The sequence below is a fragment of the Epinephelus moara genome, chromosome 19 (assembly GCF_006386435.1).
Source record: "Epinephelus moara isolate mb chromosome 19, YSFRI_EMoa_1.0, whole genome shotgun sequence".
NCBI lineage: Eukaryota > Metazoa > Chordata > Actinopteri > Perciformes > Serranidae > Epinephelus > Epinephelus moara.
Genome location: NC_065524.1, coordinates 16,114,318 through 16,135,203, shown reverse-complemented (window position 1 = coordinate 16,135,203; position 20,886 = coordinate 16,114,318). Strand labels below are relative to the sequence as shown.

At 40.0% G+C, this 20,886-nt stretch overlaps 5 protein-coding genes across 6 annotated transcripts in view; 1 reads left to right on the top strand and 4 right to left on the bottom strand.

Moving 5' to 3' along the window:
• si:dkey-76k16.6 (uncharacterized protein LOC566817 homolog) overlaps nt 1–804 on the bottom strand; it is a 3,133-nt gene extending 2,329 nt beyond the window's left edge. Inside the window, exons 1-3 of one of the 2 annotated variants that reach the window (XM_050070770.1) lie at nt 665–804; nt 484–563; nt 192–302 (exon numbers count right to left, since the gene is read on the bottom strand). In XM_050070770.1, the coding sequence (XP_049926727.1) occupies nt 192–302; nt 484–561 (189 nt within the window). In that variant the 5' untranslated portion in view covers nt 562–563; nt 665–804. Of the gene's footprint in view, nt 1–191; nt 303–483; nt 567–664 lie in introns of both variants that reach the window. The other variant, XM_050070769.1, reaches the window with a different exon arrangement.
• A 3,337-nt stretch (nt 805–4,141) lies between these two features.
• On the bottom strand, nt 4,142–7,397 carry si:dkey-76k16.5 (uncharacterized protein LOC566887 homolog). The gene is made up of 5 exons (XM_050070498.1): nt 6,874–7,397; nt 6,669–6,776; nt 6,450–6,570; nt 4,849–4,981; nt 4,142–4,724 (listed from the first exon to the last, which is right to left on the bottom strand). Exons 1-5 carry the CDS (start codon nt 7,045–7,047, stop codon nt 4,325–4,327), a joined length of 936 nt encoding a protein of 311 aa, XP_049926455.1. The 5' UTR covers nt 7,048–7,397; the 3' UTR covers nt 4,142–4,324.
• A 2,881-nt stretch (nt 7,398–10,278) lies between these two features.
• Nucleotides 10,279–13,396, bottom strand: cst3 (cystatin C (amyloid angiopathy and cerebral hemorrhage)). The gene is made up of 3 exons (XM_050070500.1): nt 13,130–13,396; nt 11,049–11,159; nt 10,279–10,698 (listed from the first exon to the last, which is right to left on the bottom strand). The coding sequence occupies exons 1-3, from the start codon at nt 13,331–13,333 to the stop codon at nt 10,624–10,626; spliced, it is 390 nt and encodes a 129-aa protein (XP_049926457.1). The 5' UTR covers nt 13,334–13,396; the 3' UTR covers nt 10,279–10,623.
• Nucleotides 13,397–13,523: 127 nt separating this feature from the next.
• ephx5 (epoxide hydrolase 5) lies at nt 13,524–16,496 on the top strand. The gene is made up of 9 exons (XM_050070496.1): nt 13,524–13,776; nt 13,897–14,110; nt 14,196–14,376; nt 14,487–14,696; nt 14,777–14,906; nt 15,227–15,438; nt 15,597–15,705; nt 15,816–15,941; nt 16,022–16,496. Exons 1-9 carry the CDS (start codon nt 13,754–13,756, stop codon nt 16,233–16,235), a joined length of 1,419 nt encoding a protein of 472 aa, XP_049926453.1. The 5' UTR covers nt 13,524–13,753; the 3' UTR covers nt 16,236–16,496.
• Nucleotides 16,497–16,668: 172 nt separating this feature from the next.
• mad2l1bp (MAD2L1 binding protein) lies at nt 16,669–19,672 on the bottom strand. Its single transcript, XM_050070497.1, has 3 exons — nt 19,276–19,672; nt 17,490–17,773; nt 16,669–17,383 (listed from the first exon to the last, which is right to left on the bottom strand). Exons 1-3 carry the CDS (start codon nt 19,634–19,636, stop codon nt 16,856–16,858), a joined length of 1,173 nt encoding a protein of 390 aa, XP_049926454.1. The 5' UTR covers nt 19,637–19,672; the 3' UTR covers nt 16,669–16,855.
• Between the last annotated feature and the right edge of the window lie 1,214 nt (nt 19,673–20,886).

Here is a 20,886-nt window from a genome sequence, read left to right as displayed (position 1 = left end):
TAAGAGTATTGTTGCTTTAAAACAATATAACTCAAGTAAAACTAAAAAGCATTTTGCATTAAAACTACTCTGAAAAGTACAATTTATCCAAAAAGTTACTCAAGTAAATGTAACTGAGTAAATGTAACTAGTTACTACCCACCTCTGATACAGATACATATACTTATTTGAAATACATATAAACATATTACCTGTTCACATTCTGGTTTACAGACAACAACACTGAACTCTGGCCATCTGTCCACGAAGACCCTCACAGGGTCTGATCTGACCCTGTTTATGTGGACCAGATATCCATACACCTTAAACGTGAAAGAAATAGTTACATTGCATTTAAAGAATTGTTTGAGCAGGTCTACGCAGTAAATATGTTTAAAGAGGTTGTCAAACTAAATAATAATAGACCAACGTGAGCCATCGACTTGCAATGGGCTATGAAATGTAGCGTAAATTTTCAGTTATTGTTGATGTGAGTGGACGCACCTGTTGTGACCGAGGTAAATATCTCTTTAGCTGCATCTCAGCCATTTTCAGCTGGTCTCCGGTCAGTTCCAGGGTCATTTCTGCTGAAGAATTCCCAATTTGGAAAATCAGAGAATCAGCACCGAGTCCAGGGGTACGTCCCAAGTCTCTTATTTTATACTGCTAACTCGTAACTCCTTACTTGAGCCGGAAGTCGTTCGAGCTCCTCCATCTTTAAGGCCGTCTCATGTCTCTTATTCCTGCCAGCAAGGAGTTAGCGTTAGGCGTTAGGAGGGATCTGTTAGGTGCGATGAGTAATGGTAACACGAGAGGTTCCTAACAGGAATGCAGCTTGAAGCTCTGACGTATAAATAGCCGCCCCCTACGTCTGGCTCATTTGAACGAGATGGCGGAGAAACAGCGCAAGTGTACCCGTTACATGCATTCTTTGCAATGAAACGCTGTAATTCACATGCCTACGTGACTACAAAGAGTAACGTTAATGATATTTCGTGCAAGACTGTCATGTTGTAATTAAGTTTATTTCATTCACAGCCCGTTGCGGTGTTCAGCGGACTGTCTGTGATGCGTGGCTGTTAAATGTGCAGCTGCTCGAGTGATATAACACCACACAAACACACACACATACACAAACACATTTGCCCATCATTAATTGTCCTGCATGTCATGTGAGTGGAATAATGTTTAATAGGCTGTAGGTAATATTAATATTAATTATTATTATTACTTTCATTAATGTTGTTGTAAGCTACTGTCATTACCGTCTGTCCTGCATCTCTCTCTCTCTCTCTCTCTCTCTCTGTCTGTCTCTCTGTCTCTGTCTCTCTCTCTGTCTGTCTCTCTCGCTGTCTCTCTCTCTGTCTCTCTTTCTGTCTCATTGTGTCATACGGATTACTGTTAATTTATTATGTTGATCTGTTCTGTACGACATCTATTGCACGTCTGTCTGATCAGCTGTGAGGTCCTAAGGACAGAGGGATGTCGTATGCTGTAAAGCCCTGTGAGGCAAATTGTGATTTGTGATATTGGGCTTTATAATTAAAATTGAATTGATTGAGGTAGACTGACAGGTCTGATATGTCTTATTCACTCAGCAGCTGGCTTGTTGAATGATTGGGTTACGCCTTTGATCAGCGAATATAATGTGACTTGGGATGTACGCCAAACGCTGGCTCCGTTATGCAGCAGAACCAGCTGTGCCGCCCATAGGTGCCGCCGTCACCAGAATAGGACGTCGCTTTGCGTGACGCTTCAGAGTAAGGCCGTCTCATGTCTCTTATCAGCAATCCTCGCTCCTCACTCCTAACTCCTGACTCCTTAAATGTTTTCCTAAGTGGGAGGGACTAAACAGTTAGTAAGGTGGCTAGGTTAGGTGGTTAGCAGTAATTTTAAGGGACTTGGGACGTACCCCAGGACACACACAGTTGTACACAAGCTGAATTTCCGATTCGCACTTTCGACACGTGAATGCCACCTCTATGAGGTGAACCACAAAACAACTTCTTCGGTGTTCTCTACAAGCAAACTATAAAAAATATTATCCATAGTTTACGTCGTTAGGAGGAGAGATTGTCTTTACTGAAACTATGAATAATAATATTTACAGTTTCCTTGGTTTTCTATTTCCATAAAGTGGTGGAGGAAGTATTCACGTATTTTACCTAACGAAAAAAAAAAAAAAATTAATAGGCTACTACTTTGTAAAAATACTCAATACGAGTAAAAGTCCTGCATTTAAAATCATTATTAAAATATAGCCTACTAAAAGTACCTAAAGTTAAAGTTCTCATTACCTAAAGTGGCCCATTTCAAAATCATATACAATGTAGGCCTATTTTACTGAGCTAAAATTGGTGATGCATTCATGTGTATATCGTCAATGTTAATAGCTAGTAAAGGTGGGGATCATTTTAATTACTGCAGATTGTGGCAGCAGAAGTGTATAAATAAACAGTGAACCATCAAGTTGTCTTTTGTGTTATTTGAATAGTGAATAGTGATAGAATAATAAGAGTTATAACAGAGTCAATCTGTTTCAGCTGAAAGGTCAGAGCTCTGACACCTGGAGTATCCTCTGTAGGTCTGACAAAGAATCACAGATTCAGCCACATACTATGATTAAACTTTATAAGTGCACCGAAAAAACGGAGGCAAAGGGACGCAGCCAGGTAACTGATTAACTGCCATGAAAACAGCTACAAAGCAAGCTGCTCATACACAAATGAAAACTCAAGGACAGTTTACCTCAGGTACAATAAAGCAAAATACTACATGTCTATATATGGTAATGATGAATCAGTTTAACCTTTAGCCTAATAATACACCTTAATTCATTATTGCAAAGTAACTAAAGCTGTCAAATTAATGTAGTGGAATAAACATTACATTTACCTCTATAATGTAGTTGGATAAGTATAGAAGCATAAAATGGAAATACTCAAGTTAGTGCAAGTGCCTCAAGATTGCACTTAGGTGTAGTAGTTTGAATCAACCGAAGCTTTGTGAAATGAAAAGGAGAACATACTCTATTTGAAACACAAATACAAAAAAGTATGCATGAAAAATCTTTATTTTAAGGGACCATGGTGACTGATAACTGCATTGGTGTTTATAAAATGAGGTAGCCTCAATGATGTAGTGTATAGAGGATATACTGTGTGTGCATCATTGAATAACTGCAGACAGAAAGTAAAGCATAAATCAGCACAGCTCAATTTAACTTGGATCTCTCCTGTAAACACCAGAGATGGGCATACATACACCAAATGGTGTCTTGTTGCAGGTTACAAATTCTTGCACGTCAAATGTATCAAAATAAAATACAATATGCTGGGATGAGAAAATGTATTTAATTAAATACAAGTACTTGTAAATGTAGAAATATATTCTATCCAAACTGCTGTTGTCACATTTAGGGAATTTAGTAGCTTCGATATGGGTCTGACATGGAAAAGATGAGCTCTGCTAAATTATAATTGAGTGGCCAGTCAGGATATGTCGGAGCTGGGAGGCTGTGAGTTCAGGGGTGCATGCTGGGTGATTTCTGTCAGTCAAAGCGACCACTGACTGACTGGGTGGCCAATAGAAATGCAGCAAGGGTTATGCACTGGTTCTTTCAGATGACAATAAGACTGAGTGTTTCGTAGATGCCTTTTCCAATAGAAATACATCTACGTGCAGCTAAGTACGTCAGTTTCTGGGATCTCCAACATGACAAGCAACCAAGTGAACGAGTGCAATGACACAGAACAGTGCCATTACAGCAGAGTATGACACAGTACGAAACAGTAGAAGAGAAAGAGAATCAGTTCCTCCCTTTACCCTGATACCAACAACAACCTGAAACAAAAACTGTTCTCCTTTGTGTAGCCCCTTTACACTGCAGTCCAGAGGAACACAAAGGAAATACGATACTTCACAATGAGAAAGTTGCTGGACCTGCCATTACATGTCACGTGATTCACTCACATTTAGCCAAAGACTGATTCGACTAACTGTTTTTTACAGTTTAAATGTGGGGATAAAACCGTCTTTTTTACTTATATAAAATGACATATTAAATAACTAATTTTGAGCATTTCAAATAAAAACTCTTAGTATTGTGTTACGATTTTTTTTTCTGTCCAGCAAAATACAAATGACAAAATGCTCAAAAGTATTTCACGTATTTCAAATACATTTAATTAACACACTGGCCATCTCACCTGCACCTACTATGAAAAAGGTGACATTATAAGTGTATGATTTTGCATCAGTTAATGTCTCTTTCACCTATAGTACTACCATTATAACATTACATGTTTATGGGTCAGCTATACATTAAATCACAATGGTTGCAAAATCAAAAGTTGAACTCCAGCCACACTGCCCTGTATGAGGGGTCCTCAGTAAAACCCAGGTTTTTGAAGAGCTTATAGGAGGCCTTGTTCTCCTCTTCTATAAAGCAGTACACTGGGTAGCCCTCAGCGAAGAGTCTCTTGGCCATGGTGCCGATCAGGACTTTGGCGTAGCCTTTCCCTCTGTGCTCTGGCAGAGTGTACAATAAGCCCATAGCGCAGTAATCATACACCAGAATCCAGGAGAGCGGCTGACCCTGGCCGTCAGTGATGCAGCATGACGGGAAGTTGCTGATGAGTTTCGTAACTAATTTGTGACCCTTCTTGTCCCCTCCAAACTTCCAGGTTTTATTCACCAAGTTAACGTGGGAAAGGTTAAGAGATGAAATCCTTGATTCAAGCTCACTGTAGAGAGACAGATTATGATAAACTTCATCTGAGCAAAGAAACAATGTTATTTAAATTTTCACTGATGCAGATTTTAGTGAAATATGTATCCTTACAGTACATTTTTATGATTTGACTATACCTGTCAACTGCTGGTGTGAGCAGACTGCTGCTGTCTGGCAAATACAGAAGATGCACCATAGTATAGCTGCGGTTGTTAACTCCTCTGTCAGCAGACACTTGTTTGATCAAGGGGGTATGGGCGCTGTCAAATCCTGTGGGACAATGATTCACACATTAATACCATTTTCCTCCCTAAGTATGACACTTAAGGCTTACATGAAATACCTTGCCAAAGACTGACTGGAAAGATCCTGTTGCATAAAGCTGCAGAGCAATCATTCATTGTAACGGGGCTGGTTGGGTGATCCAACACCAGACGGTCACAATCACAAAGTGTGTCCATTGGTTTCTCAAAATGCCTTAATTTTTCTCATTTATCTCCATAAACTCTACCATGTTGTGGTTAAGATGGGGTCAGAGGTACTTTATGTCCTTACTTTGGTTACTAAGGTCCTCTGTGCAACGGTTTAACAAACTCTAGGCAATGCCTTAAGTGTAAGACCAAGATAACTAGAAGAGCATAAATCCTTAGGTAAACAGTTTAAGGAAACCTTAAGGAGAAGCCTTGAGGATACTTTATGCGACCACTTTTATTTTAGGGAAACCTTAACTCAGATTTAAAGGAAAATTTTTAACTTAAGGTGCTTTGTGCAACCGACTTTTATATATCATGTGATATACATTTTCGTCAGCGATACATTAATGTCTAACAACCATTTCACTGTTGGCTGTTTGAGGTTGAGTTCAAGTGTAGTTCCATAATAACATATGCTATTTTATGTTTGTCATACTGTATGTTCTGTGAAATCTTATTTTAGAGTAATGGTACCATTCCCAAGCATTCCCATTTTGGTCAGCCCTCTGTTAGGGTACCTAGCACACAGATCTGGTACCAAAAGGAGGAGCTGTGAACACTGCAGTCCGTTGATTGGTCAATAGCGGACGGTCACTCTGCTCAGGGCTGAGTTGTGGCTGGTTTTGAGGCTCATATATCCACTGTTCATACTGTGGAGTTTTATTAGTAAACTATAAGTATAAAATGAAAGGATGTTTCAGTGTTTGGTGGAAAACGGGGCTTTACTCTACAGCACGAGACACCACTTCAAAATAGAAGCTTGAAACGCTCTCGAGTCACTTGCGGCCCATTCAGAATGGACCTGCGACCCACTTTTGGACCACGACCTACAAGCTGGGAACCACTGCATTAAAATATGTTTCTGAAAACATGAGGTGAGGGACAGAGATACAATAACAGAATCTTCATATTTTATCAGTGCTGCCTCGTTTGAATTCAGCTCATGAGCAGTTATTGACATGAATGACAGCTGTATTGGAGTGTCCTTGGCTCTGATTGGTTGTTCTCTTTCACATGCAATAAGGCCTTTAGAAGCTACAAGGTAATAAAGTAGGCAGAGGAACATGATTTTTTTTCTAATTCAGTGCTGTGTGAATACAGTGACAGTTTCAGCTGGTATGATTTTTTTTTAAAATCACAGTTACCAACCACAGCTTTAAGTGGTGTTCCCCTTTAAGTGCGGCACTGTTACATGATGAACACTTGCTGGTAGTAAAGTTACACCGCTGCAAACTGCTGTCTGCTCTGCAGTGATCTAAACTCACCTCCGATAATAAAATAAGAGCTCCAGTCAATTGCATCCTCCTCTGACAGCATTCTCCTTAAACTCTGTTCATCCGTGCTGTAGTATGACACCTTCTGCATGAACTCCAGGGAGCGCTTGTTCTGCAAAATAAACGCGACATCTAGCAATCACGGCACACACATGTAAAACCAACGGAGGCTTAGATTGTATCTAATTCTCCAATTGCATTTGAACTAACCTTGGGGTCAGGCCGGCAAATTACGACCTTAAAATCAGGCCACGTATCAACAAGTACCTCCAGGGTGCTCGGTTTGTTCCTGTTGACCCCATATAGGAAACCATATACCTAAACACACGATAAGTTTAGAGCCACAGTAGCTTGCATAACAACGCGATAACATGCATATTGAGGAGTGTAGTTTCAAAGGCTCGCAGCCGTCTACCTTTATGCTCTTTGGTAAGTGTTTCTGCAGAACTCCTTCAGCGATCTGCAGCTCTTCCTTGTTTAAAGCCTTCATGTTTCGGGAGTTAAGAGTCTTTAATGGCTCAGTTTCCCCTTCCTGACCGCTTAAACTCCTCTGTACTAATAAGAAAAGCTCTCCGCCTTGATAAATCATTGACAGCCGATCACCGCAGGTCGTTAGCTGCCTTCAGACGATAAGAAATGTGCTGATCGCTCACAGCGAAGTGGGGCAGTGTATGTGTGTGTCTGGCTGACCGTGTCTACAGTAGGTTATATGACACCATGGGTGTAGATTCTGCAGAGATCACATAGGCCTGCCCCTCATATTTCAACATATCCACCTGAGACCAAAACTTTCGTTTGGTATGCATTTTTAATTTCTCCTAGCTTTTTGGGATCAGCCGGACATGATAGGCTAAGTGTAAAAAACGAATGACTGTCAATGACAATAAGTCCTAATGTCCTCAATCAAGACAATAATAAAGTCCCAAAGTCCACAAACGAGACAGTAATAAAGTTCCAAAGTCCGCAATTGAGACAATAAAATCCCAATGTTTTACAACAACAAAGTCCAAATGTCCTCAAATGAGATGATAATTAGGTTCAAATGACCTCAAACAAGACAACAATAAAGTCCCAATGTCCTCAAACGAGACAGTAATTAAGTTCCGAAGTCAGCAAAGGAGACAATAAAATCACAATGTTTAAAACGTGACAATTAAGTCCCAATGTCCTCAAATGAGACGATAATAAAATCCCAATGTCTTCATACAAGTACTTCCTAGTTAACAATGTCACAGCTCTTTACTGTTACTAAAATTGGTCAAATGGTTTGCCATATCAAACTACAAACATTTCAATCATTGGATTCGATCAGGTTTTGGACCTTGTTCTCTTTTGCACCAGGATCGGCTGCAGACTGACTTTGCAGGGAAGGCTGCCATCTTGTTTTTACACGAATTAGTGTATTGTGCTCTTACTGCCACTAGATGGCACAAAAACGTGTCCACAAATAAGGACTACAGGTCTAAGTTAATGAAGTATAAGGTCAAGTAGTCTCGCTCACCAGACCTTTCTCAAGAAAAGAAAGGTCTGGCTGCGCCAACTCTCACTTTGAGATTGGAGAAAAAAATGCCCCGGCTTTTTTTATTTCTTTCAACCAATCACAATCGTTCTTGGCGGTGCCACAGCAACGGTGGGCTTGCAAAAATATTGTCGGGGGGAAACAGGTTTTGGTGTAACACACCCACAAAAATATCGCCTACAGGACGCGAACCATGACAGAAAAATGGCTACATCCCCGCAAGATCAAACACCGCAAAAGTTAGTAAAGGACGTGTTGAAAATTGCTACACAAGGGCGGGACTTCAGCGGTGGCTCGTTCTGCCCAATGAGAGAGGCTGATCTATGCAGCGAACTTCTGCCCACTAAAGGTCAAGTAAACCTTGATGTCCTCATATAAGGACACAGGGTCTCAGGAGGTTATGCATTTGTCTCCCCCAATAAAAACATGAAAGAAGCAGGGGCCTTTTTAGTTATTTATTTTTACAAAAGATATTTGCACCATAATTTGATTGCGAAAAGCCATAAAAAACCACCAGAATGCAGAAAATGAAAGCAACATTGTCTCTAGATTCAGGAGAATTTAGTAGCATGTAGTTGAGGATTGCAGATTGCAACCAGCTCAAACTTCTACTGATTGTAATTTCCTGTGTCATTTGTTTAAGAGGTTTTGACCAGGAGCTGAATTATCTGCAGAGGTGTCGTCCTCTCTAAAACAAATGGACCAGGTGATTAAAACTAAATTAAAGTACAATAAATAAAGCAGTTTCATGTTATGAATAAGTTTTCCATGCTATTTGGCATGTCACAGGCAGGCCACTCACTCCACACCTGCAGTGTGTTCCTATATTTTCTCTCCGAAACCTTATTGTGTGCTTACCTTATTTTGGATCCAGACATTCAGGATGTTTTTACGGTCAGCTGTATTATTCGCAGAGGTCTCCTCCTCCCCAAAACAAACTGACTGGTGATTTTAACCAGTCAAAACATGTTATAAAGCAGTTTCATGTTACGAATCAATGTTTCTCCTACACTATTTGGCATGTTGGAGATGGGCTGTTAGCCTATAAACTGCATATATGTGCTCACCTTTTTCTTTGATAACTTAAGATCCAAATGTTCAGGAAGTTTTAACTGGGAGCCGAATTATCTGCAGACATCTCTCCCTCTTCAAAACAAATAGACCCGATTATTCAAACTGGTAAAAACACTGAATAAAGCAGTTTCACATTGAAAAATAGATTTTAACAATTCAGTTTTTAAAATGCTCGTCGTGGAGGAGCTGCTAACTACAGTGGCTGACATGAAGGCGCGATTGACCCTATCTAGAGCTAGTGTTTAGTTTGTCCATTGTGGGCTACTGTAGAAACATCTACATTTATATCTACATTTATATATCTATGGTTGCACCATAGATATATAAATGTAGATATAAGCAGCTCATTCTAAGGTAACGAAAACACTACGATTCTTATTTTCAGGTGATTATACACTTGAGTAAACATACTTATTATATTCCATTTCTGCCAATATAGTCCCCTAAATCCTACACACTGGACCTTTAAGTGTTTACATTTTCTGGTAAACTATCCATTCCATATATGTGTGTGTCCCTGTTGAAATGAAACCTGTGCCCTTGTATGAGATCTACTTGGTATATGTATCTATTGTGTCCACTACTCAAACAGAAAAATATGGGCTCCCTGCCTCGAGAAAGAAGAGCTTTTGTTATTTTTCTTTAAACCCAAATTGTATTTATATAACCCAAATATATAGATTTTGAGCATCGAACACTTAATTTCTTGCATTCTGGGAAATTAATTTATGGTGTAATTGTTTTTTAATTTTCTCAAAATAAAAGTCCTCTGCTACTTTCATGTTTTGTTGGGGCAGAGAAATGCATATGCTCTAAATATTGAGTGCAACATGCCCCCTGGTTACCCCTCCAAAATCATCGCCTAGGGTATATATATATTATTTTGCTACAGTTGCCAGCTCATATGTGTGTAAAAAATGACATAACTGATCATTAAAAGAGGGAAGTTTACATGAAGTTAAACCAAGTATTTAAAAAGAGCAATAAATGTGGTCGTTTTTTTTTAATCTGATGTAATATTACTTCTAAAAATTAAAGTTTTCCTTTCTATAAAACCATACCTTTCAGAGCATCCATACCCTTACTGGCCAATGACAGATGAGAAAAAATAACAACACACACAAAACAAACTTTTCTGTACTCTTTCCAAACATAACAGAACATCAAACTGAGGTTGGGATAGCGAAAGATGAATACCTGTATGTATTTACCACATGGACACATTCATTTAAATTCACGTGCTGCTTTAATTTTCATTTCATTTTAAAAAGCTGTGTTTTTTAAAAAGAACAGTTAAGTCACAATTATTAGTTATTTGCTTGGCTTAGCACTTACGCATTAGAAAGTTACTCCTCTAAAAGTAAATGAACCTTTACATTTTTAACTGTAAAGGTTATTTTAAAACACAGTGACTGTCAAAGGATATTCAATCTAGCATACCGCAATGTGGCATAGGCAGAAAAGGGACGTTAATACTTTTGTGGTTCGACTACAGGGAAGTACATATTAATCTGAATGAAGGTTATTTTGCAAACAATGCCAACACTCGAGATTTCCCACGCAGTTCTCTTTCTAGCACTCCTGCTTCGTCAACTGGATGTCATTCAACCATGGTCTGCTCCACACTGTGAATGTGCACTGGTATGGCTGAGGAAGAAAACATTAAATGAGCATGATTACTTAAGATTTCATTGAAATTAAGTCCACTAATCATTTATCATTAATAGGTTAATGTTAATTTATTTGTTAAACTTAGTCCTCTGGTTAAAAGTGACTATGGTTCAACATCTTTGCCAGTCACTTCCCCTCGCTTCACACACCACTCTCACTTCCAACTTCTCTCAGGGGGAACAGCAACAAACCAAGCTTGATCAAAGAGGGGAAGTATAAACTTGTTTCACAATCTGATAGTTTATGGTGTACTGTTGAAGAGAGAAGTACAAGTCAGCTGTGTGACATTATGTCTAATGGTTATAGCCTCATGTTAACGTCATTACCCGAGCCAATTCTGGGTTTTGGTGGATGGCGCACACTTCATTTGCACTGCCCTTTCTGCAGGGGGTCTTCGCCATTTTCACAGTTATGACATACTTCATGCCAGCAACCACCTGTGAGGAGAAGAGAGGGAATGGTGGAAAAACAGATCAATGTTAAACTTCATGATAAAGCACTGTAGCAATCTGACAGTAGATTTCAGGTAAATGCAAAATTAAGGCAAAAGTGGTGGCCTTTATATGAACACATGCCCCAAATATTAACCCTTAAGGAACAGTTCAGCCCCAAATCCAAAATACATTTTTTTTTTCCGCTTACCTGAAATGCTATTCAAAAATGTGGATTGTTTTGGTGTGAGTTGCCATGTGTCAGCAAAAACAACCAGAGATGTTTGCCTTTTCTTTAATATAATGGAACTAGATGCAACTGTATTCAAGAGAAGTCGGACACTCTACGGTCAGTATCTCCAACACTCGGCAACTCATACCAAAGCAATCCAGATTTATGAATAGCAATACAGGTAAGAGGGGAAATTTTTTTGGGGGGTGAACTGTCCGTTTAAACTTATCTTTGTATCAGTCAAATACCAACATACTCCACACCAAAACACAAAATGATCTGGTACAGCAACATGTTAGCCCTCTTTTGAGTTTCAAGAAGGGTACACAATTACTTAAAAATAATGACCTGATCTGCAGAAGAAAAAAAAATCTTGAGAAATGTGTGAAGAAGAGGGACCGGTTGCACAAAACACCTTAAGTTTTCTCCTTAAGTATGACACTTAAGCTAAAGCTTCATTTCTCCTCAGCTGAGGGACACAGTTGCACATAATCCCTTTAAAGGTTTCCTTAGTTAAGGAAAAACGATGGCTCATTTACTGCACTGAAAGAGATTTTGGGATGGTAAAAGTTTGCATGGAGCTTGTTTATTTGCATGGACTTTGGCTTGTGATGCCTGTTACTGCCTCACAAAGTTGGCTTACGGCTAGATAGTGGAAAAATGGCAGAGGAAAAGAAGACAAGACAAGAAAACTGTATTGGTGAGAGGGGGGAAAGATAATACTTATGGAGGAATACAACTGTAGAAAGTACATCCTGCAAAGTAAATTTGATCCCCAAATACCAGAAAACTATTGTAAGAAAAATGAATTCAGTCAAATTTTAAGTTTAAAATCAAAAGTGTATTCATTGGGTTCTCCTGGTCGCAAAACATTCTTACTTACTTACTCATCTCCATAAACTTGGTCATGCTGTAGTTAAAATAGAGTCGGAGATACCTTAATTTTTTATTTATTTATTTATTTTTTTAACCTTGCTTTAAAGTCTTTTGTGTAACAGTCTAGGGATCCCTTAAGTATAAGACCAAGACAAGGAGAAAGCCATAAAAACTTAGGTCAACATTTTAAGGAAACCCTTTGGAGAAGATTAAGGGTGTTTTCTGCAAGGGATTAAATTTGAAAAAGCCTTAACTAAGACTTTCAGGAGGAACTTATGGTGTTTTGTGCAGCCGGCCCCAGGTATGTAGAGACACCGGATGGGATTTGATTGGATTATGGTGTTTTGTTTGTTTGTTTCCCTCTGTTGAAAACTGTGAATTCAGCTGATCATGGACATGAGGACATTCTTGTATAATTATGAATCAAGTGTAATTATTAATCAAAAATATATGTATATACTGTAATCAAGGGCTACAAATTCAGCCAGACATATATATTCAAGTGTGGGTGGGACTTGTGTGTGTGAGCCATTACCAGTATAAGATTTGTCATGTTTGATTATGGTGTTTGCATTCCAAAGGGCGAGACATGTTACGTCATTGCCAAACCCCAAATTACCTCTAGGATCGATGCACCTGGGGTATAAATACAGAGACAAATCACTGCTCACAGTCATGTGACTTTAGGGTGGCGTCGGAGTAAAAAAAAATTAAACATGTAATGTGTACAGGCCTCACGGGCCCACAGTCACAGTTAATGGCTGCTGTCACACCGCGACGTACATGTAAACTGGTGTCTTGGCTTTACAAGCTCAGTGAAATGAAGTCTAGACATTCACAAGTCCAAATGAAACGCTAGGCCACTGACCTGTCTCTGAACCTTGATCACTTCTGCCACCTGGCTGAGGTACAGGTCGTTGGTGGCTCTGTTGTGTTGGACGACGGAGAAGGTGAGGGCATTCTTCGCGCCTTCGTCAGTGTTGTAGTCTACGTCTTGAAACCCCCCGACTAACTCTGACCCTGATCCGACGGCGATAACCGCCGCGAGAGCGAGGAGAACAATCTTCCACATCGTGTTTCAGTAACAACGAACTCAATTCAACAAAACAAGCTGCGCGTTTCCTCCCCGTTATATAAACAACGACGTCACGGCTGTTCGTGCGCGGTGAGTGACACATCTCTCAGCCAATCAACAACCTCTCCAACACAAGCCCCTCCCACAACGAGCTAGTTCTCGCTTCACCAGACAGTCGCAAGTGTGTTCGTTTTGCACACCGCTCAGTCCCGCAGTTTTCCTTTCTACTTTGCAATTCTAACATTTCCTAAAGGCACACTTAAGAGGAGGTAAACAAGGTTGTTGACAGGCATGGCGGCTGGGTTTTAACGTGCTTGTGCGCAACTTTTGAAGTGCGGAAACATTTCTGACTTCTGTCCCAGCGCAGGCAGGTCCAAAATAATCACCTGCGTGGGCGCTCACCTTTGGAATTGCACAATGCAACGACTGCAGGTTTTGAAGTAAGTAGGCCTTTATGAGCTTTTACTCAAACTTTATCTAGATAAATATCTGTAATTACATCAGAGCTATGATTGTCCCCACTGAGTTTCCCCCCTCATATTTTCCCCCACACTTTGCAGGCAAACTTTCTGTGGCTTGGATGTCTTCCAGCAGCAGCTCCTAATAGGCTCAGCCGTGGCAGCAGGGGGGATACTGGCATACGTGGTGTACAAAAGAAGACAAGTCAAAAGCATTCCTCTTGGTGAAGGATGGTGGGGAGCAGGGAAGAAGCCCCTGACAACGGATGATAAGATCCATCCCTTCAAAGTGCAAACCTCAGATATGGAGATCAAGGTCCTTTTTGAGCTGTTAAGTAATTTTTCATCACCAGTAATCAAATTAAAAGTGTGTAGTAACCTATAGTGCTTTTATTCAACAGGATCTTCATGAGCGCATTGACAAAACCCGCTTCACTGACCCCTTAGAAGATAGCTGCTTCCACTATGGCTTCAGTTCCACCTATCTTAGGAAAGTGGTTTCCTATTGGAGACACGAGTTTGACTGGAAAAAGCAGGTGGCAGTGCTTAACAAGTATCCACACTACAAAACTAAAATAGAAGGTACACAGCCCCCAGCAGAATCAAAGTGGTTTGCTTTGTTTGAAGAGTAATAATCACTACATGCATTTTCTTTTTTCTGTCTGCACACCAATGCTTGTGCTTCAATGCAGGACTGGATGTGCACTTCATCCACGTGCGACCACCGTACCGCGAGAATCAGAAGGTTCTGCCTCTCATGCTCGTTCACGGCTGGCCTGGCTCCTTCTATGAGTTCTACAAGATCATGCCACTTCTCACAGAGAACCAGAGTGGCATCGCGTTTGAGGTCATATGCCCGTCCATCCCTGGCTACGGTTTCTCAGACGCCCCTCGCAAAAAAGGTAGACAATTCTCAATAAATCTGTATGTGTTTAAGTTTGAGCAGCAGATGTTTACAGATGATTTTCCTGTGTCTATTCAGGATTTGACAGTCTCGCTGCTGCCCGAGTTTTCCTGACACTCATGGAACGTTTGGGATTCTCCCAGTTCTATCTGCAGGGAGGGGACTGGGGCTCTCTAATCACCACCAACATGGCACAGATGAAGCCTCAGTAAGACAGCAAAACAAGCTCTTGCAAACAAGTTATCATCGCAATGGAATTTCCACCACCCACTTGTTTTTTTAAAAGGGAGTATTGTGACATTCTAACTTATATTGTGAAACAGTGCTTGCTGTGTGCAAAGTGCAGAATTGACCAAAGTTACTGACACTGCAAATTCCTGGATTGCCAGCTCAAATAAAGGACTTTTTTCCAAAAAGAAAAACATGATAAAAACTTGCGTAATAGCTGCAAATCTGTTATTAATATAGAAATGTTGTAAGACCTGAACGCTTCGATAACATTGACTTTTTTTTTTAAATTTTTTCCAGGTGTGTGAAAGGTCTCCACTTAAACATGTTTATGTCAACAAGGGGGTTCAAAATTTTGTTGTCCCTCATGATTGGTCCTTATCTGCCCTTCCTGGTGGGCTTAACTCGGGAAGATGTTCGCCGGTTGTTCCCTTACTTTGAAAAGAATGTCTGGGACATCCTGAGGGAAACAGGCTACTTACACATCCAGGCCACTAAACCAGACACTGCAGGTGGGGACATACACAACCAGGAAACATAGTCTGAGGGTCTTATTGTCACTGTTTATAGGTCAGAGGAACCGCCTAAAACAAGCAAACTACCCGTAGTATTTTGTAATCTCATTATGCCAATATTCCAGCTGTTAATGTCTCTTAAATTGTGGTTACAGGCTGTGGAGTGAATGACTCCCCTGTAGGCTTGGCCGCCTACATCATGGAGAAGTTCTCCACCTGGACTGATCTAAAGAACAGAGATCTGGTGGATGGTGGCCTGGACAGGTACAAGAGGAAATTCGGTTTTGCCTTTTTTTGCTATTTCCAGCCTAGAGATGATACAATAGATTCAGCAAGGTTGCTGGCTGTAATTATAAATGTCTACATCTGTGCAGGAAGTTCAGCCTGGATGAGCTCTTGACAAATGTCATGATCTACTGGACCACAGGCTCTATCGTCTCCTCCATGCGCTTCTACAAAGAGAACTTCAAGAGCAACCCTGACAAAAGAGTGGATGCAAAGTATGTGCCCAAATGCTCATACTGTCAAGACATATCAATATCATGTTTTAACTCTGATAGAGTTTCCCCTTTTGTTTTAGGACAGGAATATTTGTGCCCACTGGACTTGCAGCGTTCCCTGGGGAGCTGATGCACTGCCCTAAGTCATGGGCATCAATTAGGTATCGAAACATCTACTCCTACACTTTCATGCCTCGAGGTGGTCACTTTGCTGCCTTTGAGGAGCCCCAGCTGCTAGCTGAAGATATTTTCCAGTTTGTCAAAAAAGTGGAGTTCAGTCTCAGACAAATGTAATTATGGTACATCTGTTCTTTATTATTGCAGCTGTGTTTTTGTGATTGGTCATTCCAAATAGGACACAAATCCTTGCTACTAAGATCATGTTCATCATCATTTCATCGATGGATTGCCTCCAAAATTGCAGCATTTTAATACATGTAAACATAAACACAGATGATACTGGCACTCCAATGTATCCAAAGATTGGATTAGAGAAAGCACTATAATGCAGTAAACCTTTTCAGTTATGCCTATTAAAAACATATTGCACCAATATTATGTGTGCTGTGCTGTGTTTAACATCCTTAAAAATTAGTGATATTTTATGCAAAACATGTAAAACATTATTCATAAATATAAACAATGCACAATGTTGTCATAGATTTAATACTAACAAAGCCTCAGAAGACTACAATACACTACACTGCTCGAGTCAAAAAAACAACTATTGTTTTAAGTGACACTTTTAATTGCAAGTAGAAAAAAATGTAACTCATAATTCATTAAAATACGGACAATTCAAAATTCAAGTTCAAAATTCACATTAACCATCATTAAAATGTTATAGTACTGTAGTATACATGCTCCAGATAAAGAGCTCCAAGCTCAGATTATGTGCTCCCCAACTGTCTGGGTCATTTGCCAAAGCCCTTGATAGTCATTGGAGCCTGAAACCACACATAATCCTGCCAGTCTGACCCCTGTGCCCTTGATTCCTTACAGGTGCTGGGATCAGTAGACAGAGCTATAGTTTGATTCTTTACACGGGTTGGCACTTTAAATTGCAGTTTAGGGCGGAACCAACCTACACCGCAATCCCTGTGAGCCAGTGCCATGACTGTGGTGGGCATTAAACGAACGGGTCTGGTGTCAGACAAAAGGTCAGCCACAAAAAGAGTGCGGAAGAGTTGCCTTAAGCATGAGGACACCCGTAGACACTGATCACCACCAGCCAATACCAGATCCTCCATGTTGATCTCATACAACTCTTTGGGGAGGACGAGGGAGCCACCCATCAGCAGCAGCACACGGGGCACCTTGCTAAGGGAAAAAAGCACCTCCAGTTGCTGCAGCACCTCCTCTAGCTCCTGAAGAGTCTGTTGACACTTGCGCCCGTCCATGTCTGCAGACTGCGGTGGTCTCCGACTCACTGTGTCTTTATCCTGAAAAGTAAAACATTCAGCAAACACTTTTAGTTCATCTCAAATCCACAATCGTCATTTATGAGCATTTGTACACTATGCTTGCACACTTCATTTTCCTCTTCACCTGCATCGTGGCTTGCTCTTTCTTCTGGGAGTAAACCAGCTGGTCGTACGTCATGGGCAGTTGCTGTCTCTGGTAGAGAATGCATTTGAGGATCTCGCTGACGAAGCGGCAGCAGCCTTCCTGAGTCACAGTGCCAGGGAAAACCACGTTCACACGGCCTTCCTCCCGCGCTCTTCTCATCACCTCAGAATCACTGTCCTCTCTGTCACTGTGTTGTTTACTGGCAGTCACGCTGGAATCCGACAAAGTCCTCTGACCAGAAGTGTCCTCGTCTTGGGTGTTTTCTGTCCAAATGCAGACCACAGTAATGTCATTAGGATGAGCAATGGGCCTGTTTTGCTCAATTTTAGCTAGTTAAATAATTAAATCTAGCAGGGCCAGTGTTATAATAATACAGCCATTGTCCCCATTTTCCCCCTAAACTTAACATAAAGTTACTGCCTGGCTGAGGTGGAAGAATGACTCAGATCCTCTACTTAAGCATAATAAACAATCCTGCACTCAAAGGTTTGCTTAAATGGAAACTACAGCCTTTTTCAGAATTCATACATGTAGAGAAGCACAATAATATCGGCATGTCATCGGAATCAGCCAAAATGCTGATAATATTGGTACATCATCGGTATTGGCCAATATGTTTTTTAATGTTGCACAATGAATAAATGTTACATACATTGAAAAGCATATCTCATGTCTCCATCTGCTGGTGGGCCATCAGGATAAGAGTATGCATGCATAATATGATGTTAATTCCACCACAGAAGAGACTTAATGATCACTAAGATTAGCTGGTAAAAAAGTGGATATATTGATACTGGTATTGCTTATCAGCCAAATAAGTTGTTTTATATTGGCATATTGGATATCAGCAAAAAATCCAATATCAGGCATCCTTACGTACATGTTATTCCTACGGTCTCACAGTATTAGATCATAGTAATTATATAATATTAGTAAGTGTGAACCTCTCTTTCCCAAATCAACAGTTATGAGGTCTGGAGCTGCTCCATAGACAATCAATGGTGAAAAATGTAATAGATGACACTGAGAGCACCCAGAGGAATGTTCTGAGTATATAGGTACATCTTCTGTTTCAGAACTGAGAACACTACAATATAAGATTTTTTATTGTCAATGGAGCAGCTCCCTATACTTTGACATCACAAGTTTGAAACTATCATATCTGGTTTCTGGCTTTGAAAGAAGGTAGCTCATGTTCACTAATATTGATTGAACTTTCCTTGGCTATGAAAATAACATATTGGTATACTTAATTTTGGTGGTGTCTCCCTTTAAGTGCAGATTAATACAGTATTATATCAGGGTATACTGGATTATAACTATTGATGCCTTCAAGTGTAAGCAGCATTTTAATACAGCTGGTTAGGATGGGGCTCATGTTATCTACTATATATACACTGCTGGATAGTGTAATCATATTTGCTTTGTTGATATTAATGTTTTGTTAGCAGAATAAGATAAATATGTCTGTAAAGTAACTTGAGAATAGTAAATCATGTCCATTATAGTTTCCCAGAGTGCAGAATGACATCTTTAAATGTCTTGTTTTGACCAAAACAATAATCCAAAACTCTTAAGATATTCAGTTTACCATGTTAAAAAACAGAGAAGCTACAAATAATCAGAATTAAGACACTGGACACTATGTTTATAACCTATCACATCACACTCATCTGCCATGCTGGATCTGAGAAATGTGTAACAGTTAGGAAATGTGTTTTAACGTCCCCACTGGAAAACATGGATACCCACACCGGTAACCAACCTGGAGTGCTGCTTGTGGAGGATATAATGATGTTTTCCTTGTCTTCAGTGTTAATCACACTATGCTGTTTTGAGTTGAGTCGATTTTCAGTGGAGGCATCTTTCAATTCCGTTTCATTTTTCGCTTTTACGCTTGTGTTTACGGCCCGTGGTGAGAGCTGTTCGGCTACTTCCGCAGACGGTCGGTGTGAGTTTGAGTCTTCGGGAACATTTTGTAACGACAGGACTTTACAAGTCATATTCGGCTCTGACGGAAACGACAGGCGCCTCGTTATCCCGGTGTCTCCGCCGGTAATCGTGGACGTATGTTCCGCGCATTCTGAGTTAGATGTTAGCTTTATTATATTAGGGTCTTCTGCCATGATTTTGAATGTCCCCGCCGGGTGTTGGCCGCACTGCATCATGGGAAACGTGGACCGACAGCAATGCCATGTTCAGGCTACATTGAAATATTCGAAAAACAAACTTCCCCGACTAAAGTACCGTTCCTCCGACTGTTATGTCCAAAACAATAAATCAGAAATGTGTTAATTCTCGCAGGTGTAAAGGTTTGGTTTGTAGGTTTTTCATGGCTTTCACAGTTTTGAACGTCACTGACTAAATAATATTATTTCGAGTGAGACCTTAAAATAACCGCTTTAATTGTTCATTTTTTTCAACAGACCCAACACTAAAGGTATTAGCAAACATAACAACACAGACTACAAGCTTACATAACTTTTCAGATAATTTTAGTCAACGTTAGACGGCCTAAAATCGCTTTTACCACGAGACCAATAAGCGGAACTGCTTGGCGATGTGTTGAAGCCCTGCTGTCGGTTTTTCTCCGTGAGTGTCAAATGCAGCATATTGACAGACATATTCAAACAGTGGACACATTAGATACATGTTGATCTCAATACATGATTAGAAACTCCAAATACAATTTAAAGTTAAGTGTGTAAAGTTTGGTTGAGTCACTTTCCATTTGTGAGTGGATACATTTACAAAGTTATGTTTTTAGATAAACAGAAAATGAGACATCTGCCTGTAAATTGAGTGCAAAAACAGGGTGTCTACAGGTATCGGACGCTTATGGCATTTTCAAGATCATTATATCCAAATTTAACACTAATTTCTGGAGAATCCATCTTTTTCTTATTTAAGCATTGCAGGTAAGTATAAAGGTATGCAGTCCAGTGCAGATGTAGGTGTTATGTAGGGACATAGTTAACAGAGTAAGTCAGGTTAATCTACATTTTGCCACAGATAAGTATAGAATGAAAAGACACACTTAGATTCAGTGGTAGTATTAAAGATCTGAAAAATCAGAAATATGGACTTTAAATAAATAAATGGATGAATGAAATTAAATAGAAATGTTCATGGCAATTAAGACCTCGCGAATTCACACTCAAGATTATTTAAAAACCTGCAGACACCCTGAATATATCAAAATAAGTATAACACATAATAAATAATATAAGGGATTGAGCAAATATAAAAAATGTATTAAGTCGCAGGCTACTACACCCTAGTGGCCAGTTTGTGTAGTGCACCGAGAAAGGCAGCAACAGGCCCCAGGTGTGATAATTAGGTGTGAAATTACGCTGCCTTGATGTTCACGCGGATG